Consider the following 26,067-nt stretch of genomic DNA (forward strand, 5'->3'; position numbering starts at 1 on the left):
CGATTTTATTTTGAAATAAAGTAACAAAATCATGTAGAATTTTATACTAAAATTGAGGTATAACTGCACTCTGGGTAGTTTTTCCTTATTATTTCTGTTGCTTCCTGGAGACATAAATCAAGGTAGGTTCAATTAGATTAAAAATATTTAACTCTAAATCATAACTTGCATAAAACTCTTTGGATGACATATGCACACAAGTTCATGCTGTATAAAGAGGTTTGTGTATCATTAATTTAACAGTGCAAGTTTAGCCAGGAGCTGATGTAGTGGTTAGCGCTTCCCTCTCAGTTAAAAGCGGTAATTTCTGTATTACATGCTATAAAATCACAGACATGAACTGCTTTACTTGTTTCTTGTGATTTGTTTTTTTTCTTGATCATTAAAAAAAGGCCCAATGTTTGTATCTGGGCTGTGATAAATCTTCGGTAAAAGCTAAAACGTCCGTAGTTTCTCTGAACTGACCACAACTTTCAATCCATCTATTTTGAAGCCGTAAGGAAAAATAAAATGTCTTCTGAAGAAAGAAATTTGCTTTTTTAATTTTTTTTGGGTGGTTCGGTTTAATACCCAGAGCACAGCAGACTAAGATCATGATGGTCCCGGGAACATTAAAACTCTGCTTTAACTTTTATTTCAGTGGTTAGATGACAGTAAATATTTTTTTCAATTCTTAGAGGATTTATTCAAGGTGGTCTGGAGGGTAGAGCTTGTGTTTGGAGGGTTTGAACCCCACTGCTCTAGATTACCACTGTGGGTCTTTTTCTTTAACTTGATGCCATAAAATCATCCCATGTTGTGCAGTTTCTATAGACTATATCAGGAATTAACCAGCCCTCTGTGCAGTTAAAGACCTGACAAAGTTAAAGCGGCTCTCCAAAATAAACTTTCAGAAACTTCAAAACAATTGTTAAAAAAAAAAGAAATAAAAAAATGACTGCATTTTGGGAAAAACACATCTTGTTTTTTTCACATTCACTGCCGGGAAAACTGTCTTTGTCACAGTTGAGATTGTAAGTATTTTATTTATTTTTTGTAACCTGGTTTTTATTCCTTTTACTCACTCCCTTATGCGTTTTTACTGCCGGTGGGTGGTTTGAGCCGAGCCGGAGCTAAAATGCTAAGTGCAAAGTGCACACCAGTGGCCGGGCGTTACACAAGACCAACATCCCAAATCCACACATCTGTCACAACATATGCTCACAACTTCCTGCTAATCCTGCTGTGTGTCCTTTTTCTTTCCTCTGGCAAAAACTTTTCTCTCTCCCTCTCTCTCTCTCGTCCGTCTTGCAACTGCAGCCTCCGTTTGACATATCCAGTATTGAGCAGATCCTCTGAGGTTAAAATAACATCATGAGTTACAGAGGGTTACAGAGTTCCCCTTAAAAAGACCGAGATAAATGTGACACTAAGTGTCGGTAATCGTTTCTCATCAACGAGCATTATGGAAGAATAGTCTTCAAAGTGCTTGTTTCCATGTGGAGGCGGGAGCCGGGGCCACTCTGAATTCTTTTGGTCGCTTTTCAAACATCCGCAGAAACTTGTTAAATCCCAGCAAACGGCCGTGTGGACGGAAGTCTGTACACAATTAAAGAGACATTTTTGATCTTTTCATTTGGAAATCATCCACTGTGAGGGAGCAAGTGACAAACTTTTGCCACCGGACAGAGATGACTGGGACGAAACTCCTTCATTTGGTTGCATCATTGTCGTCCTGCGAGGCTGAGATTAGGTAAACGTGAGCTTTGACCACCGAGTGACTCATTGTGGCCCGTGAGGCATCTTTTCTTTTTTGGTCATTGCATCTTAAACCAAATGGGGCATTAAGTCTGAATAATTGAGAGACAACATCAAGGTTTCAAATCATCCTATAGATTTGAATGTGCAAAATAAAATTTTTGTATTTGAACCTGAATCATGTTCTTAAGAAGTTGGGAAAGGAACAGCATAAGCTGGAATAGTTTCATAAAATGAAATCATCTTTGAACAGGGATCTAACCTGGTGTCACACTAATGACATTATATGATAGCGGATCGTAACTTGGTTTGGTTATAAAAGAGCATTTATTCCCAACAGAGTCTTTCAGAAGTAAAGACTGAAGGCAGGTTTTATTCATTTTCTGACAGAATGAGCTGGAAAACGGTGCATGAAATTGTGCAGAGCACGGGGTTCTTATGGCATTTACAGTACAAAACAATTTAGACTTGTATAAATCTGGAGAATTACTGCAATCTTCAAGGTCTCGGAACTGTTGAAAACGTTCAGAAAGTCTGTTGACTGTGCACAAAAGCCCACATGTATGATTACACACTCGCCTTACTGCGTTGGTGACTTACTCATCTTTGATGGCACCACTTTTCTGGACATATTGGGGCAACATTTGATGCTTTCACACGGGGAGACAGTGATTTATTCCAGTAGCAAGGTGTGACGCTGAAGCATTAAGGGGCACATTGAGTTTCCTCCCACCAGTCTGGAGTCACTCATTGAACACATCTGAAGCATTATGAAGAACTATTAGAGACATGAGGTGTAAATTATCATCTGCTGTTACTTTATCTCTGTATTTCCTTTCATAAAGGGTGTAGTTGGATGTTGTGTCGGCATAGATTTGGGCTTTTTTTCCTCCAAAAAACAGCCCAAATCTGGGGGAGGTGAGTCACAGGGAAGTGGAAATGCAGGTTGAACAGAACAGATAACAATGTGCTGATTCATGCACTTTTAAAGGCCGGCATGTAAAATCTGGCCCAAACAAGGCGAACGATGCCAAAACATCATTCGTGACACCTTGTTTAGTTTAAGAACATCGCTGCACTTCGTTTTCTGCGCGATCGGTGCCAGTTTGACAGAACTGCCAAGCCAAAGTCTCGCCTCCAATAAGCGAACAGTAGCCTTTGATTCGGCGCCGTGGGTCTGCTCCTGGCGGTCCACCTGGCACAGCGGCGGTCTGTTTTCATTCGTGCACCCTTTAATTCGCACTTCTGCAGTTGGCAGCCGCTCCGTTTCTACACCGCCGGTCCACCTTCAGCTTTTTCTTCCTCCCGGTTCCCTTTCTAGTGTCTCTGGACGTCAGGCAGAAGAGGGAGAAGTTATTTTAGTCCCTCGCCTCGCCTTTTCCTCTTGACTGGCACCTTCCTTTTATTCCCTCTTCCCAACCTCCTCATGTCATTGAGGCATCAGTCTTCTCACGTGTTCCCATCTCCCCGCTGTTATTGCTCCTTAATTTCTTGCAACAACATTTCTAATCTCTCCCATTCCCTCTGCTGGCGTGGGAAAGTGGGCAGGAAGTTGCTCAGACGGGGGACATAGGGGTTCTGGGGAATTTCATTGCCCCCTTTCCCCCCCTTCTTCTTCTCCTCCTCCTCCTCCTCCGGCTTCAACTCCTTCACTTTGTCCAAGTTTCTCTTGCTCCCTCTGTGCTCCAGTTGTTCTTCCTCCGGGGGCTGCAGGTCACGTCAAGAGCACCTGGGCTTCGAGACACTCGCCCTCCAGGGACGAAACAGAGTCGCCACAGAAGTTCAATTTAACCTCTAATGGTGTGGAATTGATTTCACATGCCAGACTGCTGACTCGTAATGTGCACACACACACACACACACACACACACACACACACACACACACACACATGTGCACACACACACCTGTGTCAGGTGCATCTTGTGATGTGATTTAAACAAACAGCTGAGAGGTCTAAAAGTGTAAATTCGACATGACAAGCGGTTGACATCAACGGGTGACGGGCGACGTTTGATGTCGAGACAAAAGCAGAACAGTCCAGATGATGTGTTTCTCGCAGTTCAACTCGAAAGGACCACCAGTGATAAAGACTTATGTGCTGTATTGTCGGTTCAAAGCAATCTCAATATACTGTTATAATCACATAATTCATTTTTTGTTTTTTTCATATTTTAAAAAGTCCACAGGGCTGGGTTACTCTTAAATCCCTATCTTTTCTTCCAGGAAAAAAAAAGAGTCCTTTGTGTAGATATTTGTCCTTTTCGAGGTAATACAACCATCAGTGGGAATAATGCGTTTTGTTAATGCTTATGTGGATATTTTTCATGATGCTTCAGAGCTACAACCTGTCGATGTGTGTTCAACATCCCAAATGTTCTTCAGATCAGTAGCAGCTACTTATGGTGCTCAACTCTGTGTATGTGTGTGTGTGTGTGTGGAAATAAGCTATCTGAATTGCTGGGAGAATAATTGTTGGCAGGTACAAGTAGAGATCTAATAGAGATTATCTCCCTGGCTCAAGTCGGACATCCACAAGGAATTAACGGGGAACGGGAGGTTTACATAACACACTTTCTGTCCGTCGTCGGAGCACACACGCCAGTTCACAAGGAGGGGGGAAGCTGAGTGTGTCAGTTGATAATGCAACAGCTTCCTCTCATTCTACCCTCTTTCAGGCACACGCTCCTTTTTCTGTTGGCATTATCAGTCGGAGCACATGGCAGGGCGGCCTTCATTTGCACGCACAACACATAAAAAGGGACGTAGTGACACACACTCGCATCGCTTCGGAGAACTGAGAGGTCGCATGGCATCAGATCCATTGTGTCAGATGCTTCCTGCTTTCCGTCTGCGTTTCTATGCGACTGAGTGTGCGTGGGCTGCATTGTCTGCCACAACACGTGCATCAATACATATTTAATTTGCACTTTTTGTGAGCTGATCCACAGGTCACACAAACTTGAAAGTGGGGTAAAATCACTCCCCACAGCAATTGCTGCTGCCTGCTACATCCACTTGCATCGTTACTATTCAGCTTCAGGGCAAGATGAAGTCGGGTAAACGTGCAATATGTGATAATATTGCACCTTTTTTGTGGGTTTTGTTCCTCTCGTCACCTTTAGCATTTGAATTAAAATCTTTAAATGAGGTAACGGAACACATTTAGCAAATGGTGCATCTAAGCATAAATAATCTCAGTTCAGGCCCGTCATTTGCAATATTTCTATATATTGGACATGATAATTCAACAATGATCAATGTGTGGAATATTGTGCAACCCTGTCCTGTCTCTTCCTCTGTTTGACATTGATTTGACAAATACTGTTTTACTTTCACGTTTCACGATCACCTTCACTTCTCAACATTAAATATGTTCCAGCATGTAAATAAGATTATGATTTGGACTCTGCAGCAGTCTCGTATATCTAGAAAGCTTCAACCAGTTCCATAAACCTTTCAACATCGTATTAACAGGAAGTAACCCTGTCAGCAAGGAAATCATGGCGTAAACAAGGGAAAAGGCATAGATGTTTTCATCGTAAACACATAACAGGCTTGTTTAACTGATGCCAATGTTCAGAAATGTCATCGGAATAAAATATTAAAGAGGAGCACACTTCTTGTTTGACCTTTTTAAAAGGCCAACATCACTATAGTTCCATGCGAACCACATGACTAGCTGGTGAAGGGTTAGGGACCTGGAAACTCATTTTGAAGCATTCGCTTGGACCAGTGGTTCTAAAAGTTAACAGCAGTCTGTCTCTTCCTCCTCCTCCCGCCTGCTCACACACTGCTGTGGGATGGAAACCTTGCCTCAACCAGTGTGGTTGCGCTGGTCAGGAATGCCACGCCCAAGCTGATCCCACAAGTGTTGAATGGGATTGAGGTCAGGACTGTCGGAGGCCTTTCCATCTTCCAGAATCTGGAGGCCGTCCCTTTTCAAAACCGCTTCGCACTGGCAAGCGTCGGTCCTGCAGGACTGAGTTGGGCTGCATGTTTGACTAATGTGGAGTGTCATGTTTGTTTGTCCAAAGTGTTATGAAATGTTTAAAATAAATAAAAAACATGGCACAGAAATGGCAGGAGACCGTACATTCAACATTGGAACACCGAGAGGGACACTTGCCTCCATAAATGTCATAACAAAGATAATAATTAGGCCAAACTTATTAAGTTTGAGGAACTGTACATTGTTGAAAGCCTCAGTGATCACATCTCTTATTTGACTTTAACTTCTGTTATTAAATCAGCATGAAAACAGTCAATTCGCAAGCTTTTTTTGTCTCGTTATCTGTTTAACTGATGAAAAATTTCAATCTTTCAAGCGTTGAATCCAGTTTTTAGCCCCTTTTCTTGATCTCTGCAGCAACTTTCTCCGCTGTAGCTGTCATCACTGTGTCTTCCGGTGAGAAGTTTTTCACGTTGACCTCCGTTAATTGCTATAGCTTCATGCAAACAGCCCAAGTGCACTTCAAAAACACTGACGCAGCTGTACCTGCCAGCCTTTGTCTGTTTCGTCTGTGTGTTTGGGCACATGTGGGTTTCTGTTGTACCTTCAACCCCTGCTGACACGTGTGTGTTTGTGTTTCGTGAGATTTACAATCCCTGCAACTATTTTCGTTTTTTTTTTTTTTTTGTGCCTTTTTCTGTGTATATGTGTTCAGCCTCCAGTTCGGCTTCCTATTTATTTGCACTGTGAGACACTCGGTGGGACTCCATGTGTTTATACGTCTTCATTTTATTGATGCCCCGTCCTCGGTGATGTTTTCCATCCTCGCGCGGCTGGCGGGGCCTCATTTTTCTTTCATGTTTTATTGTCCCTCTTAATTTTTCCATCTCCTCTTGTGTCTCTTTCTCCTTGTTGCAGTCACACACATTGTAAGTCACCCCAGATCTGATTTGTCAGATAAGTGGCTAAAATGTGACGATTAACACGCTCGCTCTAATGTTCACTTGATTTTCGCCCTCTCCAAACCACAGAAATGTGGAAGGGGGGAAAAAAAAAAGTGAGAGATGAACTGATAAAGACGGAGCAGGACGGGCAGAGCTGCAGACACACAGCAGAAATGCATGGAGTTATAGAGCGCTCCCTCACTTCTCCAGGGTATTAAGTGTCTTCCTCTATAAACACCTTGCCAACTCTCTCCTCGCGGCCATAAAACAGTTTGCACTCCTTTCCTTCGCGTTCTGTGTCCTTTAAAGTCTCGCCTCCACCTCTTCCTCTCCCGGGTTGGCCGCTGGTGGCGGTGCCGGGCGGAGACGCTCGCTGCACCAGCGCCGTCCGCGTCGGCGTGTATCCAGCGCAGCTCGGGGCAGGGACCGTTTTCCCATGGGCCGTCACCGCGAGCTCTCGAAACGCAGGCGCGTCACAGGAAAGGAGTGGCGCTCGCCTGATTGTTCGGTTGCCCTTTCATATTTCTGTAATCTTGAGAAAATGAATGGCGAAGGGCGGCAGGGCAAGAGGGAGCAGGGGAAGTGGAAAGGCTGTCAGAGAAATGAAGGAAGGAAAAGACTTAAGTGAACAAGGCCGCAATCACAACGCATCAACTTTCACTGCTCTTGTTCTGGGGCTTCTGTATTAACTACAGCCAGATCACAATCGCCTGTACGTGCGAACGGCAACGCATCTAAAGGTTACGCCTGTTGCTCCAACCTTTTAGCTTAGCATTGTGACTGATGAAGGTCCAACCAACTGCGTCTGAACAAGTGAAAATACTCTGAGTTACACCTTTAAAAACTCTTTTGATCTCACTCATAAACGTAAAACCAAACAAAAACTTAAACGGGCTGTGTATACTCTAAACAGAGAAGATAATGTTTGTTGCCAAGCATCAGAGTATTTATCACTGCTTTCCCTGCTTCCTGAGGTTGCGATAAGCTAAGCTAATTAAGTGCCTAATGTAGAGACATTACAGTGATATTGATCATCTTATTTAACTCTTGGCCAGAAAAGAAGAAGAAAACAACAGTGTGCTCTTTTTCCTTAAGATTGATTGAGAATGCTTCATCTTAAGAAAAGGTTCAGAAACTTTGAGTTAATACCCAATCCGAGGAGAGTTTTTTTTTTTCTTTGTGTCATTATTGTATTTTTCATCTGGTCTATTGTAGAGGGAAGGTCTCTGCACATTATTCAGACATAAGTCTGGAACTTATCATTAATCTGAGTCTAGATTCATCATGGGATGATCCTTGTTTTAAATAAATTATCACCAGTATTGTGCAAAGTACTAAAAACTAGTAATTGATACGAGTGACTGCATTAAAAGGTTGTAAAGTTACTTTTAACAATAGGTTGCAAATGTATAGCTACCGCAATTTCAGCGTGTACAATATACATATCACTCACTAATAAATTATTCCATACATTGTACAGAAAGACAATCTACTTGTTTGTATTTATTGTCTTCTACAATTGGGTGTGTCCTGATGTGCACACAGCTGTATTATTGCTGCGGTGAAACTTTGGTTTCAAATCGATTCATTACATTTAGGTGAAGTTACATTAATTATGTTGAGGGGAATATGCTCTATATAATAGCAACAGGGCTGTGTATAGAGTATGAAAGTGCATTCTGGGAAATGTAGGAAATCACTGATGTAGATATGTTCACTGGAGCCTTTGCAAAAAAAAAAAAAAAAAAAGAGTACATTTCAGTGAGTTATAGCACAGGACATGAGTCCTGGAGGAGTCTCACCCACACTCGTTTGGAGCAGTAATGACACTGCAGCTGAGACCGAGGTGATAGATGGAGCAAGTTGTGTTTGGACTGAGCGCAGGAAGATGAATGGAGCGCTGCAGCTGCCCTCGCTAGCTAAATATTACACACTGAATCCCACACAGATGTACACATGCTAACTGAGCAGAAGGCCGGAATATGTCAGGAATGCACTCTCCGACGTGACCGACCTTCACACGGACACAAGCACCTCGTCATGCGCTCGGATACACAACTATGTGGCAAAAGTGCTGTTTTAAAAAAATAAAAAAATTTGTACTCCCCCCCCCCCCCCCCCCCCCCCACACTTTGCATCTGTGCACTTTCCAGATCACATGACGACACTTTTTGTACTCGTCTCCAGTGAGTACTTTCTGGCAAAGTGGGGGGGCCGAATCCGGGTGACGTGCCTGCGATCTCTGCTCGCCTGTGAGGCTTTTCCGCACTCGCATGCTCACACCTACACACTCGATCAAAACACACCCCGTCTTGCTCAACAGGTCAGGATGTTTCACAAGTCCGGACCTGCATATCGAGTATGTGTGCGCTCAGAATTACTGTAAATTCACTGTGTGTTGTGTGTGTGTGTGTGTGTGTGTGTGTGTGTGTGTGTGTGTGTGTGTGTGTGTGTGTGTGTGTGTGTGTGTGTGTGTGTGTGTGTGTGTGTGTGTGTGTGTGTGTGTGTGTGTGTGTGTGCGCACAGATGTCACTCGTATTTGGGAACCTATTATTGGTATGAAAATGAAATCAAGTGATTTGAAGGGAGACGAAAGTAAAGTTTAGTCAAGTAGAAGTTACGGTTTAAAGTAAATCTTTATGAAAATGAATTTGATGTACATAAAAAGGTGTGTGTCGTATGCAGTGTGTGATTTACATCAGTGACTAAGAAAATATGAACTGGTCGACACACACACTCTGCCGACTAACTTGTAGTCTCATTACTGGGGGTCTCTGAGGAATCACCATGGCGATGGCAGAATGAAGCCATGGCCTGTGGGAGAGGAGACTGTGTGTGTGTGTGTGTGTGTGTGTGTGTGTGTGTGTGTGTGTGTGTGTGTGTGTGTGTGTGTGTCCTACAGACCCAGAAGTGCCTTATTCCCTCAGGAATTAAGTTATTCTCCACAGGCCAATCAGAGGACAAAGTTTCAGACGGCGTTTAATCCAATTGGTCCAACAGGTCTGACCTTTATCACTCGCCACTGGCCACAAGCCATCGGAGGAGCTGTGGCGCGTCGACATCAGTCAGGAGTGAAATGAAAATGAAGAAAACTGAGGCGGGGGACGGGGGCTTTGTGAGCGTGTCGGGGAATATGTTTACGAAACTGCAGGAACAAGGAAACTTTGCAGCCTGATCCAAAGTGCAAATTGTGCACAAATGAAGACGTTACAGAAAAGGCCCAAACGGGGAAAATTGAGCAGGACGAGCGGAACAGAAGAAGTTGAAAGCGTCGGGAACGAGCGTGGGGCGAAACAAATATTTACACAGGCGGGTGGATGCATCCACCTCTGTGTTTATGACTCCGTTTATGACCTCCTCCTCCTCCTGCCCACCCGCTCCGTTTTCGTCCCCTCGTCCCCTTCCTCGCCTCCTGGTTCTTACTGCTACCGGTCAATATTTGATGATTCGTAGTCCCACACTTAATGATCTCACGTAAATAGACGTTGTGTTTGCTTGCACACGTGTTTCTGCTGCAGGACCAGGCGTGCAGAGATGCTCCACAGACGTGTCCAGTTGTTGATGGCTTTTCTTTGACGGTCTCCGGTTGTGTTTTTTCGTCTGGAGAAACACGGGAGTCTGATAAATAAAAGGCTGTTTAATAGAAGGAGGATAAAAGCTAGACAGAGCAAAAGCTTTTAGCCCGAGGAATTAATTTCTGCACAGACCTTTTTTTCATCTCCTCTCTCTTCTACTCGAAAGCAGACATTTTTTTTTTTTTTTGCTCCAGCAGCTGGTTCCTTGATGCTTTTTGCATAAAGTGCAAACTCCAGTAAACAATGAAGCTGGAGTCGATTCCTTTCACCCACATTTCACCTGCCCCTCCAGTTGACGGTTTTATTTCTACAAATCCAGCTGTTTGTACACGCACCGCAAAGAAGTTTTCAATCGCACCATCCGAACGCAATTAAAATCTTCCTCTTTCCAATTTTACGAGCCTTAACTGGGTTGTGTGTCGGGCTGTGAGCCTTCTGTGGAGATTTTGGGCTCCGGTCTGCAGACATGGCGGCGGCTCTGTGAAGCTGAATGTAAAAAAGCTCAATGCCTTTACCACAACGTCCTGTTAATCAAGTGTGTTTTCCATGTTCACCACGCCAGATTTTTCTAATGAGCGCTTCACGAAAGACAAAAAAACAAAACACTTGAGTCCACAATTGGTACTGATGAAGGTGGAGAGCTGAGCAAAATGTCGTGTCAAGTCCACATGATACTTATTCAGAAAACAGAATTCTCTTTTATGGCGGCACCAAAAAGAAAATCGGGGAATTCGCCACGTTCCGTTTGCGTAACGTTTATAAAATGAGGTTAACCGCTCCCCCTCCAGAGATGAAATTTCACTTGTAATCGGCATTTAAAGTTCTTTATAGCAGACTCGGGCGTTGCGTTTAGAGCAGACCAGTGAAAAATCATGAATCAACCAAAAATTTGCTGTATCCGATGCATGAAATACTACCGTTCATTTTTACAGCTTGTAAATCTTAGTTTTGTTGAATCACCATTATCACAGAAATGAAGGCGCAAATCATTTAACGTTCAGTTTTTTGTTTCACAATAGTGCAGAGAAAAGTTTATCTTGAGAAGATTTTTATCCCCTGTGGTCAAAATTTACAATATTTGTTATATTCATTGGTTTAAAAGTCTGTTTTATTTAGCACTGACTGTTTTCTGTTGTATTAAAAGATGTGTATAAACATAAACAATAATTATATTATTGTACGTCGTAAAAGAATATGCAATGTATTAGAAACAAGTGGTAACGCCCATGTTTAATAACGTAAAAAAACAAAACAAACAAATGAAAAAACTGCCAATGTATTGGTTTTTTTTTAAAATAAATGATGGTGAAATACATTCAAAGTATGTGCATATGTGTTTATTTTATATTGATTTGTTTTCACCAACACTTGTTTCATTAATATAACTTTTTTTTTTTTTTTTTAATCAAATATTAATGTCCTAATGTTTTAACACATCTCTTCTGTGTTTTGTTTTTTTTTGTCTCCCAGGAGGTTGAGGTCCTTGACATCAGCACCATCAGGGACACCAGGACGGGAAAGTACGCCAAACAGCCAAAGGTTGGTGGTGTGTGTGTGTGTGTGTGCGACTGAGTGTGTGTGTGTGAGGCAGAAACGAGCTGTCACCTCCTGCTGTTGATAACTTTGTCCTCCGACCAGAAAAGTGATGCTCAAGTGTGACTGTCACCAAAAGATGTATGCATGGAGAATGCATGCATGCGTGTGTGTGTGTGTGTTTTCACTCTGGGCGAATGACGGCGCGTCAATGAGCCCACTGACAGATGGACTATCAGACAGGAAGTGATATAACTGGTGACTGTTGCTGAGGAAGTCATTGTGTAAGATCTGAAACAGAAATCAGCTCCATGTTTGTAGCCAAACAGTCGGAACATGTGGACGTGTAAATCACTTTCTTTTGAGTCGCTGTTAGTGTATCTGCAGCAGATTCTTATTACTATAAGCATTTATACGATAGTCCTATTTGATATGAGGTCCATTTGCATTTGCAGGGATACGCGGATTAAGGATTTTATTTATTTATTTATTAGCATTATGTATATTTGAAATATGCGTGTTCAAAATGTTGCTATAAGCCTCCTTGAAGTTTATTCTTGTATCGACTGCATCATCAGTTCTGATGTTTTTTTTTGCATAAAACGTTTTAAGTATTGGTTTGCAGCCTGAGTAAATATGTAAATGTCTCTACTTGCGCCTAAGTTCAATTTATAGTCGCCAGGTAGCCTCAGTTGTTTGTTTTTTGGACTGTGGGAGGAAACCGGAGTACCATGAGAAAACACACACAGACAGATACACCGTGATACCATGTAAATAACACAAACAGCGGAAAGGCCCACGAGCCAAACGACTTCATTTAAACTAGCATTTATTCACAAAGTGCGGCCTGTATATGCATCGTAGTATTAAAAATAGAGTACAACTGCTTATATTGGCATATTTTTTTTTTTACTATTTATTGTCTATGCAGAACATGCTGTTTAAGCCACAAATTTCAGTGTTCGTTTCGGATTCTTATTCTTTTAGCCTGCAAGCCAATTTAAAAAGTAAATGAATGACTTCTTTCACAGACTGTATGATCGGGCAAATAAGGTCAGTTTGAACCTCATTTGAACCTAATAAGTGTCAAGTATGAAAGCCGTCCTGTTGATAGGATTTATGAAGTGAAAAATATGTACTTCATACATGCTGATTTAATAAACTTGATTTGGAAACATGGAGTTTGTTGTTTTCCATTAAACAAGTTGTCAATTTTAGATTGTGTCCTATGGACCTTTTTTTTTGGCTCCAATGTTTTCTTATTGCTACCTGGTTGCTTTAAATTCAGCATATGAGTATATAGAATATAGCATATAAGTCCACCATCCCTGACTTTTAATAATAACTTTTGTTACTGCTGAAATGATCTTGGAGGACACAATATAGACATTTGCAACGACTGGTATCTTACCTTTTCTGGCTCTATTATCGAGATTCTGGGTCTCTTGGTGTAATCGTAGGAAAACCCTGATATATTGTTATAGAGCACAATTACCGGCTGCTCTGTGCTTTATATTATACAAAGTGATATAGAAGTAATCTTTCCAGCTCTTCCTCGTTGGACATTCCGTTTACTGCTTCCACCGCAGCATATCTCTTCATCAACAGTCACTCTGGCTAATTTCTCTAATCGAAATGGAAGAGGGGCATGATGAGGCGAGAGTGATCGCTAATTGACAAGAAAGACACCGCGTGTGAAGGAGAGCTGGCGGTTGGATAGAGAGGCCGAGCCTGAAAGGAGGAAAGAGTCCTTTGGCTAATTAGATCAGCGAGCTGCACCACATGCGTCACATTTACTGTTCTCTGGAGACGGAGACATGAGCAAGAGTTTGTTTGCGCAGTGCTCGAACCGGCGTTGACTTCATTATGTCGTTTTCTGCCATACGTGTGCTCCAACTAAAAAATAAAGTCCAAATGTCGCTTGTCAGGAGCCGAAGGTGCGGGACGTGCTGGGCTTCGGGAAGGAGAACGTAGAAGGGAAGCTGGTCACTGTCGTCCATGGCAATGACTTGGTCAACACCTCGTTCCTCAACTTCCAGGCCATGCAGGAGGACACGGCAAAGGTAACCATGGAAACCGCCATCCTATAATCTACTCCTATTACATAGTGGTTTCATATATATTCATTACAATCGTCCTGCCGCCCTCTTTCCTTCGTCGTGGCCTTTCTTCTTAGGTCCACCCTGGTCGACTGTTCGTCTTCTGCCATATGTTGCTTACACACTCTCCAGTATTTACATTCAGGGTTGCTGGTGTTTAGGAGTTGTAAAGGGGGGTCTCTCTCTTTGTGTGCATATATGTGTATGTGTTTTACGCTGTATATAGCAACTGTTTGGCTTCGTTTGGACATCAGATAAGCAGGCAAACAGCCATGTTTTATAATCTCTCTCGCTCTTCTGCCTGTGTGTGTCTTTCCAGATTTGGACGGACGAACTGTTCAAATTGGCCACAAACATACTTTCCCAGAATGCGTCACGAAACACCTACCTTTTCAAAGCGTAAGGCCTTTCCGTATACGTCTCGTCTTGGCGTCGCGCACCCTTATTTTGACGGTTTCTCCTGAAGCGGGTTCTCTGGTCTGGTTTTCAGGTACACGAAGTTAAAGCTGCAAGTGAATCAGGACGGGAAGATTCCCGTGAAGAAGTGAGTCACGCCGTCGCCCTCTCGCCTTTAAACTTTAGGCAGGATTTTAAGTGCAAAAGTTTACCACTTCTTCTTTCTTTTCCTCTTCTCTGTCTCTCTTCCACTTTCTGTGTGGGTGTGTGTGTGTCAGCCCAGTCGTTGAGGTATTCAAATCTGTGTTTGAGAGTTTCAGGATCACTGATTATCTAAAACTTCTGTCTTCCAGCATCCTCAAGATGTTTTCCGATAAAAAGCGCGTGGAGACGGCTCTGGAGCAATGCGGCCTTGTCAATAACCGGGTAATCAGAACCGACAGCTACGGGGTGTAGGGTGAACTCTTCCTTCGACCCCGGGACTCTGCACTCACTCACATTCTTGGTTTGCCGTTTCGATGTACGGAAGGCAACGAAAGTCGATGGTTGTGGTCGGTTTTGTTCCAGAACGCCTTTCCTTCGATTACCAGTAATCACTGCTGGAAGCGGTTGCATCATATTGATCATATATGATGTGTTTCCCGCTGAGATTACATCAAACTATCAAGCACACAAAGTAGCAACTAGGGAAATTGAGCCTGGGAGTTTCCTCCATGCTTGTTAAAGTACTAAATGAATTGACTGTTTGCAAGACAATCTGCTCGCCACTGTCACATTTTTTTTAAAGCCTTTGATGGTATCTGCTGTGTAAATGACCAAAGACAAGGTTCCTTGTGTCTTAACGAGTCGGTCACAAGACATTTCTGTTTGAAAGAGAGTGCAGACCGTCTATAATCTGTGCTGTCAGCGTTTCTCCACATCTCGCTGTGCTCTGGTGCCCCCTGCTGTTTCTAAGAAGGAAGACAGACAACCGCCTACTGTAAATCACATTCATACATTATTCGTATCGCTGTATCCAGCTCAGGAGTGAGTGAAGACGAGTGACACCATGAACTGGTCAGCAGTCGCTCACAGGAGGACAAACGGTCACATTCAAACCTCCAGGCTATTTAGAGCCACTTCAAAGATCAACTGTGTAAATGGGACGAGTGCAGTGAACAACAACTGTTTGCTCGTTGTGAATTAGAACTTTGCACTCGATATAAACTCAGCCTCTGTTCCATCGTCCTGCAGTCGGAGGGAATCAAGCCCGATGATTTCACGTGGGAGGCCTTCCAGAAGTTCCTCGACAGCCTGTGTCTCCGGCCTGAGATTCAGAGCATCTTCGAGGAAAGGTATGGGGGTGGAACTGCTCATCCTGAACTATGGCCGCCCCTAGAATTGTTCATCCAGATATAATAACCAGACTTTGCTGTCGCCTCTGCTCCAGCGGCTCTAAGAGGAAGCCCTTCATCTCTCTGGACCAGTTAATGGACTTCATCAACCGCAGGCAGCGGGACTCTCGGCTGAACGAGGTGCTGTACCCCCCCTTGAAACGGGAGCAGGTCCGGCAGATCATGGAGAAATACGAGACCAACAGCAGCCAACTAGAAAGAGGTCAATAACATGCAACGTCTTAAGTGCACGGCTTAATGAATGAAAAGCAAAAATATTCACTCCTTTGATTTTTGTTCTTTTTATTATTCTTGGTCAAAAACATGTGAATACTGAGTCCATTTCAGTATTTAAGATCATGTCTGTGGTCGTTGCTGGTGGAGCAAGATAGCAGATAATCAACATTGCAGTTCAATGTATTGCCAAATGTCTAAATGTGTGATTTGGTTTGAATCGAGATGTTTTCTAATTGGAGCACATACACACACACACACACACGCTCTTGTCCTACTTTGCGTCCGTCTTCCAGACCAGATCAGCCTGCAGGCTTTCAGTCGGTACCTCGGAGGAGAGGAAAACGGCATCGCTCCTCCAGAGAGACTGGACATCATCGACGACATGAACCAGTCGCTGTCTCACTACTTCATCAACTCCTCACACAACACGTACCTCACAGGTGATGCGGCACATCAACACTCCACACAAACAATTACTGCATTTTTTTTTCTTCTTCTACCGATTGTGAACCTGCACCCTTCCTCCTGTGTGTCTTCGTCAGTGGGCCAGCTGACCGGCCTGTCGTCGGTGGAGATGTACAGGCAGGTGCTGCTGACCGGCTGCCGCTGTGTGGAGCTGGACTGCTGGAAGGGCCGCCCGCCCGATGAGGAGCCCTACATCACCCACGGCTTCACCATGACCACCGAGATCTCCTTTAAGGTGCAAGTCACTGCAGTTATCTTGTTTACATCCCCGGGAAATGCTTTAGTGTCGGCAGATCAATTATCTTTAATCATCCCCAAGAATGTGGAAACACTGTTTCCCCATCCGTTAAATGTAGAAGAATGAATATAAATGAAATTTCGTGGGTGGATCTCTTTAACATTAAAGCCTTTGTGCAGCAAGGATTTGCATTGTGAGTTCATAACCACATAATGTCGTTAAGGGCTTAATAAAATTATTTCCTGACATAATTATCTCAAAAGAAAAAGGCTTTTATGCTTCATAACGGCCCGGGGGAACCAAAGATCTGCTCCGTCGCTGCAGGCACAAAAATGAGAATTTAATGTCAAACCATGTTCAGAGTCATTTAGTTCAGCTTTTCATTTCCTCCTTTTTTTTTCTCCCTCTTCTCGTTCTGCAGGAGGTGATTGAAGCAATAGCTGAGAGCGCCTTCAAGACCTCACCGTACCCCGTCATCCTGTCCTTTGAAAACCACGTAGATTCGTAAGTTGTGTCTGGAGAAATATTGGGAAAGCTTGATTTTTTTTTTTTTTTTGTGAGCAGCTATGATTATTTCATGTCGACTCATACGTGACATTGATGCAGTTTTCTATAGACGTTCTGCAAAATGTCTTGGTTTACTACTGTGGGAAGAAAATCCTTTGTTAACATCCACTTATAGTGGCCAGTAAACTCTCGCTAACAAACATCCACTTTGATTGAGTCGGTTTAATACCAGGCAAGATGCATCAGGTGAAATGTTGCAGCCGAGAAGGAAAGTACCGGCGAAGCACAAACTCACCCGCGTTTCTGTCCCATCAGATCCAAGCAGCAGGCCAAGATGGCCGAATACTGCAGGACCATCTTTGGAGACGCTCTGCTCATCGACCCACTGGAAAAGTATCCGGTAAGACGGATTACTGATAAACACATTTAAAAAAAAAAAAGAAGGGAAAAAAAAAAAGCTCAATTCTATAAGTAATGAAAAAAAAAAAATTGCACTGCAATGCAGTGAGATTATCTTACATGGTTCAAGAGACGGAGAAAGAAAAAAACTCCTCTCTCCTAGCTGGAGGAGATTTGTCACTTCCCCTGTCCTCCTCACACTTTATTTTCTGTGCAACCTGGATTTTAAGACGCCCACGCATAGGAAAGTAATCTTTCCTTTAATGCTTTATTACACTGTGAAAAAAAAAAAGGCAGAAGTTGATGCCAAATGCAAAAAGTACCACCTGAGGAGGGAATAAAAGGAAGCGAAAGGAAAGCTGTACGCTCATAACAATAATATGCAGACACATAGAAAAGAGATTTTATGGCTTTTTTTTGGTTGAAACTATATTTGTTTTAACATCGTCTCCTTCCTCGTCCTTCGGGGGAAGAACAAGAATACATTTCTACTTAAAGTCGTGATGCTGATAAAACTTTAGGGATTTGCTGATATCTCATGGTGCATTGATTTCCCTGCAGAACACACTGTTCTTAGGAGTAGACTCATCCCACATTACAGCTTACGTGACACATCTGTCCATCAACGATCATTTCAGGTTAAAAAAAGAGGATCAGAAATGAAGCGGTTTGATTAGTGTCCTCACAAGAAACTTAACGTTGCTTCGGGGACTCGTGCTCATACAGAGAATAGGGAATGTGACTGCTGGTTTGTGTGTGTGTGTGCGTGTGTCTAGCTGATCCCAGGTCAGGCGTTGCCCTCGCCTCAGGAGATGATGGGGAAGATCCTCATTAAGAACAAGAAGAAGCATCACCACCATCGACCTTCGGAGACGGGCGGCAGCATACGGCGCAAAGACCACGGGGATCAGTCCTCGCCCAATAACGGTGTGTAACACACCTGCTGCTCCTGCAGCGCTGCTCAGGACAAGACTTAACTTTATTTTAGGCTGGGGTTTTTATTTCTTTCCACTTCTTATTTTTTGGGGAATATTGTGAGTGCACATAATTGCTGGTGTGCAAAAATCAAATTCTTTGTCATCTTTAGTTTCTTTGTGGAGGCTTTTTTAAAAAGCAAGTCATTTATTTTAAACAGTCGGAATTTGTTCAAGTTTGCAACCCGTATAGTTCAGAATTGATCACAAAGCACCTCCCAGGTTATTGAAACGGTGCGCAGATTTACCATGAAAGGATGCCGTCTTCGCAGACTGCCCTCTGACGCGGCACGATGGAGTCCACCACATGTCCAACGGCGAGGAAAAGCTGGCGGACAACATGATGAAATACTCAGAGCCTCGCAAATCACTTGGTGGGTTTGAAGAACAACGTCATGACCGAGTAGAACGAAGCCAACATGTTTCACTTTCTCATTTTTGAGCTGTTTTTTTTTTTTTTCTTCTTCTTCTTCTTCTTCTCCCTGTCACTTCCTGCCAGGGGGTGAAGGAGAGAGTGAGGAGGAAGAAGAGGATGAGCCCGTGACGGAGTTGAAAAAGCCAAACACTGACGAGGTAGGCGCCGTCGCGGCGGGCCGGCGGCTTGTTTTGACTGGCTGATGGGCTGATTGATGGAGCGGCGGTATCTGCCTCCCCCCAGGGCACCGCCAGCAGCGAGGTGAACGCCACAGAGGAGATGTCGACTCTCGTCAACTACATCGAACCCGTCAAATTCAAGAGCTTCGAGGTGGCAACTAGTAAGTGATGGATGGAAGAGGTGGACAGAGAAAGATGGCATGCGAGGGGGCGGCAGACAAGCCTCCAAAAGTAACTTTACTTTGCGGCACATGAGCTGGATGGATTGTCAGTGTGGACTTACTTAAACACGAAACGGCAGCTCTGCCATTGTTTTCTGACTTTCTTTTTTTTTTTTTTCTCCTGCTTTCGTTTCGTCGTCCAGAAAGGAGAAAGTTCTATGAGATGTCGTCCTTCGTGGAAACTAAAGGCATGGACACGTTGAAGAATTCCCCGATCGAGTTTGTCGAGTATCCTTGGAGTGTCGAAACAACCATTTTAAAACATTCTCGGTTAGTCGCTGACTTTCTTTGATCTGCGTGCTGCTGTAGCTATGTAGGAAGACAGAAAAAAAACAATTACAATCCAGCAAGCAGATGTGGGAGGTAACAAGGTACACTTACATGATTACAGTGGCTAAGTAGTCATTTATCTTCTACTCTGAGTAGTAATCTTTCTGGCAATTGGTTTTACTTTTTACCCTCAAATTTCCCTTCTTCCTTCTTCTTTTTTTTAAAATATAGCTCTTAGTTACGCTGTTAAAATTGGGCTGCAACATTGTCCATTTACTGAAGTGTTTTCAACTTAAAGAACAGATCTTCTGAGAAGAAATGTATATTAAAGGCTATGATAATGTAGTATGTTTATCTAACAAAGTCTTCATAATTACAATTTGTTTGTCATGCTATTTTTCCTGTGTAAAGGTTTAGCCGTTTTTTGCTTGCTTTATCCATACAACATTGCACATTTTGTTTTTGTTTTTTGGTCATGTTTTGATGTTGAACTGAATCTTTTGACCTTAAAAATTATCAGAAATGTTAAAATGGCTCAAAAAAGTGAATGGCCATCAAAGTTCAACTTCTAACAATTTTTTGTATAAAATTCGAAGAGCGTGTGAGTCTTTAACAGCACTGTGCAGGTACAATAAGAACCAGCTGAGTAGGATTTATCCCAAAGGGACGAGGGTGGACAGCTCCAACTACATGCCTCAGGTCTTCTGGAACGCCGGCTGTCAGATGGCGGCGCTAAACTTCCAGACTCTTGGTGAGCATTCAAAAAAAAAAAAGAAAGAAAGAAAAATCTGTATATTTATGCCATTTGGGTTTTGTAAAACGTTGTAGTGATGATGGGTCACTGTGCGGTTAAACTGAAGACAAAATAGACACTGAAGTAACAGAATCAGGAGTTTTGAAAAGGATGATCGTGAAGTTTATTTTCCCCTTCCTCCTCCTCCTCTTCTCTCAGACCTTCCCATGCAGCTGAACATGGGCGTGTTTGAGTACAATGGCCGCAGCGGCTACCTGCTAAAGCCAGAGTTCATGAGAAGAACGGACAAACACTTTGACCCGTTTACAGAGGACACGGTGGATGGGATTGTTGCCAACACAATTAAAATTAAAGTGAGTACATGACGACTTATGTGTAAATGAATTGCAGCATTTCGGATCTTTCATAACACACAAGCACATTTGAACCTCCCGCAGGTGATCTCAGGCCAGTTTCTGACGGATAAGAAAGTGGGTGTGTTCGTCGAGGTGGACATCTTTGGACTTCCTGCCGACACGAAGAGGAAATACAGAACCAAACCATCCAATGGGAACTCGCTGGACCCGGTGTGGGACGATGAGACGTTTGTTTTCAACAAGGTAGCCGTGACTGGGGCCATGTGGCGCTCAGATTTTCATCATTTCCATTAATTGTCCGCACTGTTAAACTCCCCCCCCCATGGTGTCTGCAGGTGGTCCTTCCTACTCTGGCCTCTCTGAGGATAGCCGTGTTTGAGGAAAACGGAAAGTTCATAGGCCATCGAATCCTCCCCGTGTCTGCTGTCAGACCCGGTAAATACACGTCAACCGATTTAACCCGGGAAGATCGATGGGAACGTCATTCCTGGTCTGATGTTTTTGCCGCCCAGCGCCAAAGGTCCATCGTTCACTTCCTATTGTGTCTTTCGTTCAGGATACCACTACATCAACCTGAAGAATGAGCTGAACCAGCCCCTCCTGCTGCCCTCCTTATTGGTCTGCACTGAAGCTCAGGACTACATCCCCAATGAACACCAGGGTAGGAACCCACAATCATTTTCTTTCTTTTGTTGTTACTGGTTTGTACCAACGTGGTTCTTGTTAACAGTTTTCGCCAACTAAGGTTCCCGATGTCTGCCAGCAAAAGACAAAAAGTAATCCCTCACATATTCACACTATTACTATATCTGCATATTTACTGGTCAATCCTATGTGAGACAAATGTGTTTTTTTTTTTACTTCAGAATGTTTTTGTTTTTTTGTTTTTTAAATTGCAAATATATGTAAATCAATGTTGCTCATAATCTAAATAGTTTTACTGCCTCCATGGTCAAATAAGGAATAGCTGTTGTGGTCATTACGACTGTGGTATATGAAACTACACACGTTACGATTATACGACATTCAAGATTTTTTCATTTGTCATTTAAATTGTGCTGAGTACAAGAAAAATGAAATGGTGTACTCCTTGGTTAAAAGCAAAGTGTTAAAACAGGGAATAAATATATAAAAGAGTACACGCAGATTAAGAATAAAATTAGAAGTAAAATAGTGGATTCGTCAGTTAAGACGAGCATAAAATCAGGACATCAAATTGAACAGACCAAAGTGCAGACAGTTCTTAGTGGCCATTTTTCATTGTTCATTCAGTGCTCTCACTGCCGGGGGGAAGAACCTATGTAGGATGCTGGTGGTCCTGCACCGGATGCTCCGGTATCTTTTTCCGGAGGGAAGCAGGGAAAACGGTCCATGAGAAGGGTGGTGAGTTGTCCTTGATGACTGCTGCTGCCCTGCTGATGGGAGTGGGGCACCGATAATCTCACTGGCTCTGAGGACCCAGTTGCAGATGCCGATGTCCATATTCATTCAGTGACCTCAGCTTCTCCACAAGCTGTTGTGGACTGATGGTATCGAAGGCAGAGCTGAAGCCAACGAAGAGGACTCTGCCGTCGGGAGAGTGGTGGTGACGGCATCTTCTGTGGAACGTTTTGCCTTATAGGCAAACTGTAGGGGGTCCAAGTCCAATCATTTCATCAGCACCGGTGTGACGGCCACAGGACGACAGTCATCTGGACTGGCCGGGTTCTACTTCTTAAGCACAGGGAAGACGGTGGCTCTTTTGAGGCTATCAAACCATCTGTGAGGCCAGAGTGCTACAACATGCCGTTTTCTCATCCTCCGTTTCCAGTCACACCGCGTAACTGAAGCCTTTATCATTGTTACTCCGTCTCTTTATGAGCTGCATGGAAAAGTACCAAGAGCAGGGATGGAAGCAGTTCCTCTCGAGTTCAGGGAACTGAAACGATTCTCGTTTCCACCCAGTGAGAACATGACTCCCAACAGAAAGAGCCTCCATTCCAACACGTGTGTGTGTGTGTTCACAGAGTACGCCGAGGCTTTGATCAACCCAATTAAACACATCAATCAGTTGCACAAGCGAGAGACTCAGCTGGCTGTTCTCATCGAGGACAACAGTGAGGTGAGACACGTGTGTCTGTTCAGAACAGGCGGCTTGTTAATTTGCTCTAAGGTCAAAACCTGTGTGTGTGTGTGTGTGTGTGTGTGTGTGTGTGTGTGTGTGTGTGTGTGTGTGTGTGTGTGTGTGTGTGTGTGTGTGTGTGTGTGTGTGTGTGTGTGTGTGTGTGTGTGTGTGTGTGTGTGTGTGTGTGTGTGTGTGTGTGTGTGTGTGTGTGTGTGTGTGTGTGTGTGTGTGTGTGTGTGTGTGTGAAGACAGACTTCACCCACACCCTGAATTCTTCCGGTACCTCCCTGTACTCGGTTATTTTAGTTTATTTCTTCTGATTGTGCATCCTATTTTTCATGCAGCACGTCCCCAACCCCAAAGATGGAGAGATCAAGGTAGACGGTTGCAACAATCCAGGTTTGCCCTCCTCGCCCTTCCAGCCTCTACCCCCGTGCTTATCGGATGAACCCCCAGACATCCGCAAGCTTCCCGCACCAGGTAAACACACACACACACGTTGAATACATTACCACACCGATCCTCACAAACCACACACACGGTTTAAATACCTTCGAGTTTTCCCAAAGTGATGCAAAATACACTTGTTGACTGAGCCACATACAGAGAGAAATGGTGGTTGAGGCTCATGTTTGTTAAAACTGACACACATCACACTGTGAAAGCATGAAGAACAGTATGTGAGCGTTAAATTGTGAGGCTTCTACTTTGCTGGAGGCTCCGTTTGCCCAACTTTCTCGTCTATAGAGTTTCTGTCCACGGAAAAGTTGGCATGTTGGCCTTTCAGAGTGGCTGAATTTATCGCGAACTATCGTCAGTATGTCAGTATTACGTTAAGGTACAGGAAGTGAGACTACATTGACCTGACCATGAAGACAGCATTTGACAGAAATAACCAATACACACAGTTTTGTGCTCACTGCTTCATTATGTGTGATTACAGGCATTATCCTGTGTTAGAAAATGGAATCAAAAGTCTAAACAGGCTGTTGCTGTTTTATTTGTGGGTTATTTTAAATTGAAGTTTGGCTTTTGCAGGAATCCAGTTGTATTTCTCCTCATCATCTGTCCTTCTTTCGCCACACAAAGCAAAAGCGAGTGTTTGTCAGTTGTGTCCAGCTCTTTTGTCCATCGTCCATCTCACGCGTACGTTGTGTCTGCTTCTGTGTTTATGCTTGTAGCACAAACTCCGAGGGAGGACCTCATAGCCACTGTTCTCGGAGGTAAGGTCACGGCAGCGTGTGCAGTGAAATGTGTCCACTCCATTTCTTATGTTCATCTTTGTAAGCTGCACAAGCTCAGAGAAGATTTATTGAGTTGTTTTTTTTCTCTCTCTCTCTCCCTCGTTCTCTTTCGCAGACGTCCAAGTGCAGTCTGCGGACGACCTCAGGCAACAGAAGGGTTATTTGAAGCTGTTGAAGAAACAGAGCAAAGAACTCAAAGAGATGCGGAAGAAACATCTGAAGAAGGTACAGAAGAGAAAAAAACCCCAAAACAATTCTGCTGGCAATTCATGCATTAAAGCCATTAAAATGCTCACGTGTGGTGTTTTATTTTATTTATGTAGGTATGGAATCTGAGTAAGAACCAGAAGAGCCGGAGCAGCCAGCTTCAGTCCGACACCCAGAGAAGACGCAGTCAGATGGAGAAACACCTCAAACGCAGCGTCAGGAAAAAGTAAGAATGAGTTTATAGCGCGTCGGCGAGATGTCACTCTGAAAAGGCACTAGATATCCAACAAATATCTAGTAAAATGTAAATAAAATGCCGCTGCTTTTGTCCACATGCTATTGTTTTTAGGCAAATGCTGCTGAGATAGTTGTCAGTCTAAATTTCATTGTGCAGAAATGTAGGAATACAACAAAGATCCATCTTATCCCAAAAAAACTGGAGATAATTTGCATTTGGGGTCCCTGTTTGAAGCTTTCACAGTAAAACGACAGACTGTGTAATGTTAGATGTTTTTATAGGAATACTAGTTGCTACACTGACATTAATCACATAAAATTGAGTGTTAAAATACATTTAACTGCACGATGTTGCTCTCTGCTTGATGACTGACGGTGGCGTGAGTTATTGAAGGCCAAAATAGCTCTTTCGAGATATTATTCCCACCCCCCTGTCAGAAACGTCACTCCTCTGCCTTGCTCACAACCTCCGCCGGTGAAATTCAGAAAGTGACACATGTAAATGGAGCCTAATATAAAGATGACTTGGAAATAAGTAGGACCAGATGGCCGTAAGATACTGTAAAGAGTCTCGTGAAAAGAATTGGCGGATGGTGGCGTGAAGCTCCTTGTTTAAGTGCAGAAGGCTGTTCTGAGTGAACTCGGCTTCGTTGTGTTCCTCAGCGAGCCGCAGGAGGCGGTGCAGAGCGAGCTGATTAAACTAGACAAGGAGCTCGAGACGCAGACGGTCCATTTGCAGGAGTGGCAGATGAAGGAGCTCCTGAAACTTCGGCGAGATCTTCACCTGCTGGAAAGAGCGAAGCAGCAGGAACACCTGAAAGAGGTGAACACACACACGCACACACACACACACACGCTTACTGTAAATCCGAGGGTCACCGCAGCAGCCGTTCTCAAAGTCACTTCATCCACCTCCCATGAATTATTAAATACCCACAAACGACTGACCTCTGAGAAACTTTGTGGCTCCTCCGCCTGCACGACGGCTCGCTGACTGGTCAATGTCTGCCGCGGTGTGTACGCAGGCCTTCCAGAAGTTGAAGGAAACGGCGCTTGAATGCCAAGCAGCTCAGCTGAAGAAGCTCAGGGAAACGTGCGAGAAGTAAGTACAGCCGTCTGACCTTGCCCCGCCAATTAGGGAAGCGGTCGGGACCGAGGTCAGAAGCCACTGCCATCATGGCTTCTTGGTTTTGACTCATGATAATGAGATGATAAAGTTTCCTCTTCCAAAGTTTTGCAATGTGTCCCCCCCCTTTTTTTTTTTTTTTTTGTGAATGTCATGGTTGGGCTGTGACTGCAGGGAGAAGAAGGAGCTCCAGAAGATCCAGGACAGGAAACGACAGAACAGCATCAGTGAGGCCAAGACCCGCGACAAAGACAAGGCTGAGACGTAAGAACCTTCCGTTCTGCTTCGTCGGTTGACAGATGTCTCTTCTTAAATTCAGCAGTTATAAAAAATGCAGCAATGTTCAGTCACAATCATGGTTTTCTGCAGCAGCTCTTATTCTGAAGGTACATTGTCGTGGCCAAAAAAAGTTAATTTTAACTCTCCGGGGATCCGAATTGTGATCAAGCCCTACTGAAATGAATGTCTATTTTATAGATCTATTTATTACCAGACACAGTTTCATGTCTTGTTTTTGCATGAAAA

The 26,067-nt window shown here is 43.6% G+C and overlaps 1 protein-coding gene across 1 annotated transcript in view; it reads left to right on the top strand.

Annotated features, from left to right (window-relative positions):
* plcb3 (phospholipase C, beta 3 (phosphatidylinositol-specific)) overlaps positions 1-26,067 on the top strand; it is a 46,120-nt gene that overhangs the window by 18,188 nt on the left and 1,865 nt on the right. Inside the window, exons 3-31 of the mRNA XM_080518722.1 lie at positions 11,679-11,747; positions 13,670-13,804; positions 14,160-14,239; positions 14,331-14,384; positions 14,590-14,662; positions 15,470-15,570; positions 15,666-15,832; positions 16,140-16,286; positions 16,389-16,546; positions 16,971-17,053; positions 17,372-17,456; positions 18,232-18,382; positions 18,702-18,803; positions 18,929-19,002; positions 19,088-19,184; positions 19,388-19,472; positions 20,141-20,265; positions 20,467-20,621; positions 20,706-20,867; positions 20,960-21,059; positions 21,181-21,285; positions 22,631-22,725; positions 23,073-23,208; positions 23,910-23,951; positions 24,088-24,197; positions 24,296-24,405; positions 25,080-25,239; positions 25,442-25,518; positions 25,717-25,806. Coding sequence (XP_080374848.1) covers positions 11,679-11,747; positions 13,670-13,804; positions 14,160-14,239; positions 14,331-14,384; positions 14,590-14,662; positions 15,470-15,570; positions 15,666-15,832; positions 16,140-16,286; positions 16,389-16,546; positions 16,971-17,053; positions 17,372-17,456; positions 18,232-18,382; positions 18,702-18,803; positions 18,929-19,002; positions 19,088-19,184; positions 19,388-19,472; positions 20,141-20,265; positions 20,467-20,621; positions 20,706-20,867; positions 20,960-21,059; positions 21,181-21,285; positions 22,631-22,725; positions 23,073-23,208; positions 23,910-23,951; positions 24,088-24,197; positions 24,296-24,405; positions 25,080-25,239; positions 25,442-25,518; positions 25,717-25,806 — 3,128 coding nt within the window. The remainder of the gene's footprint in view (positions 1-11,678; positions 11,748-13,669; positions 13,805-14,159; positions 14,240-14,330; positions 14,385-14,589; positions 14,663-15,469; positions 15,571-15,665; positions 15,833-16,139; positions 16,287-16,388; positions 16,547-16,970; positions 17,054-17,371; positions 17,457-18,231; positions 18,383-18,701; positions 18,804-18,928; positions 19,003-19,087; positions 19,185-19,387; positions 19,473-20,140; positions 20,266-20,466; positions 20,622-20,705; positions 20,868-20,959; positions 21,060-21,180; positions 21,286-22,630; positions 22,726-23,072; positions 23,209-23,909; positions 23,952-24,087; positions 24,198-24,295; positions 24,406-25,079; positions 25,240-25,441; positions 25,519-25,716; positions 25,807-26,067) is intronic.

The sequence above is a fragment of the Blennius ocellaris genome (assembly GCF_963422515.1).
Source record: "Blennius ocellaris genome assembly, chromosome: 23".
Classification (NCBI taxonomy): domain Eukaryota; kingdom Metazoa; phylum Chordata; class Actinopteri; order Blenniiformes; family Blenniidae; genus Blennius; species Blennius ocellaris.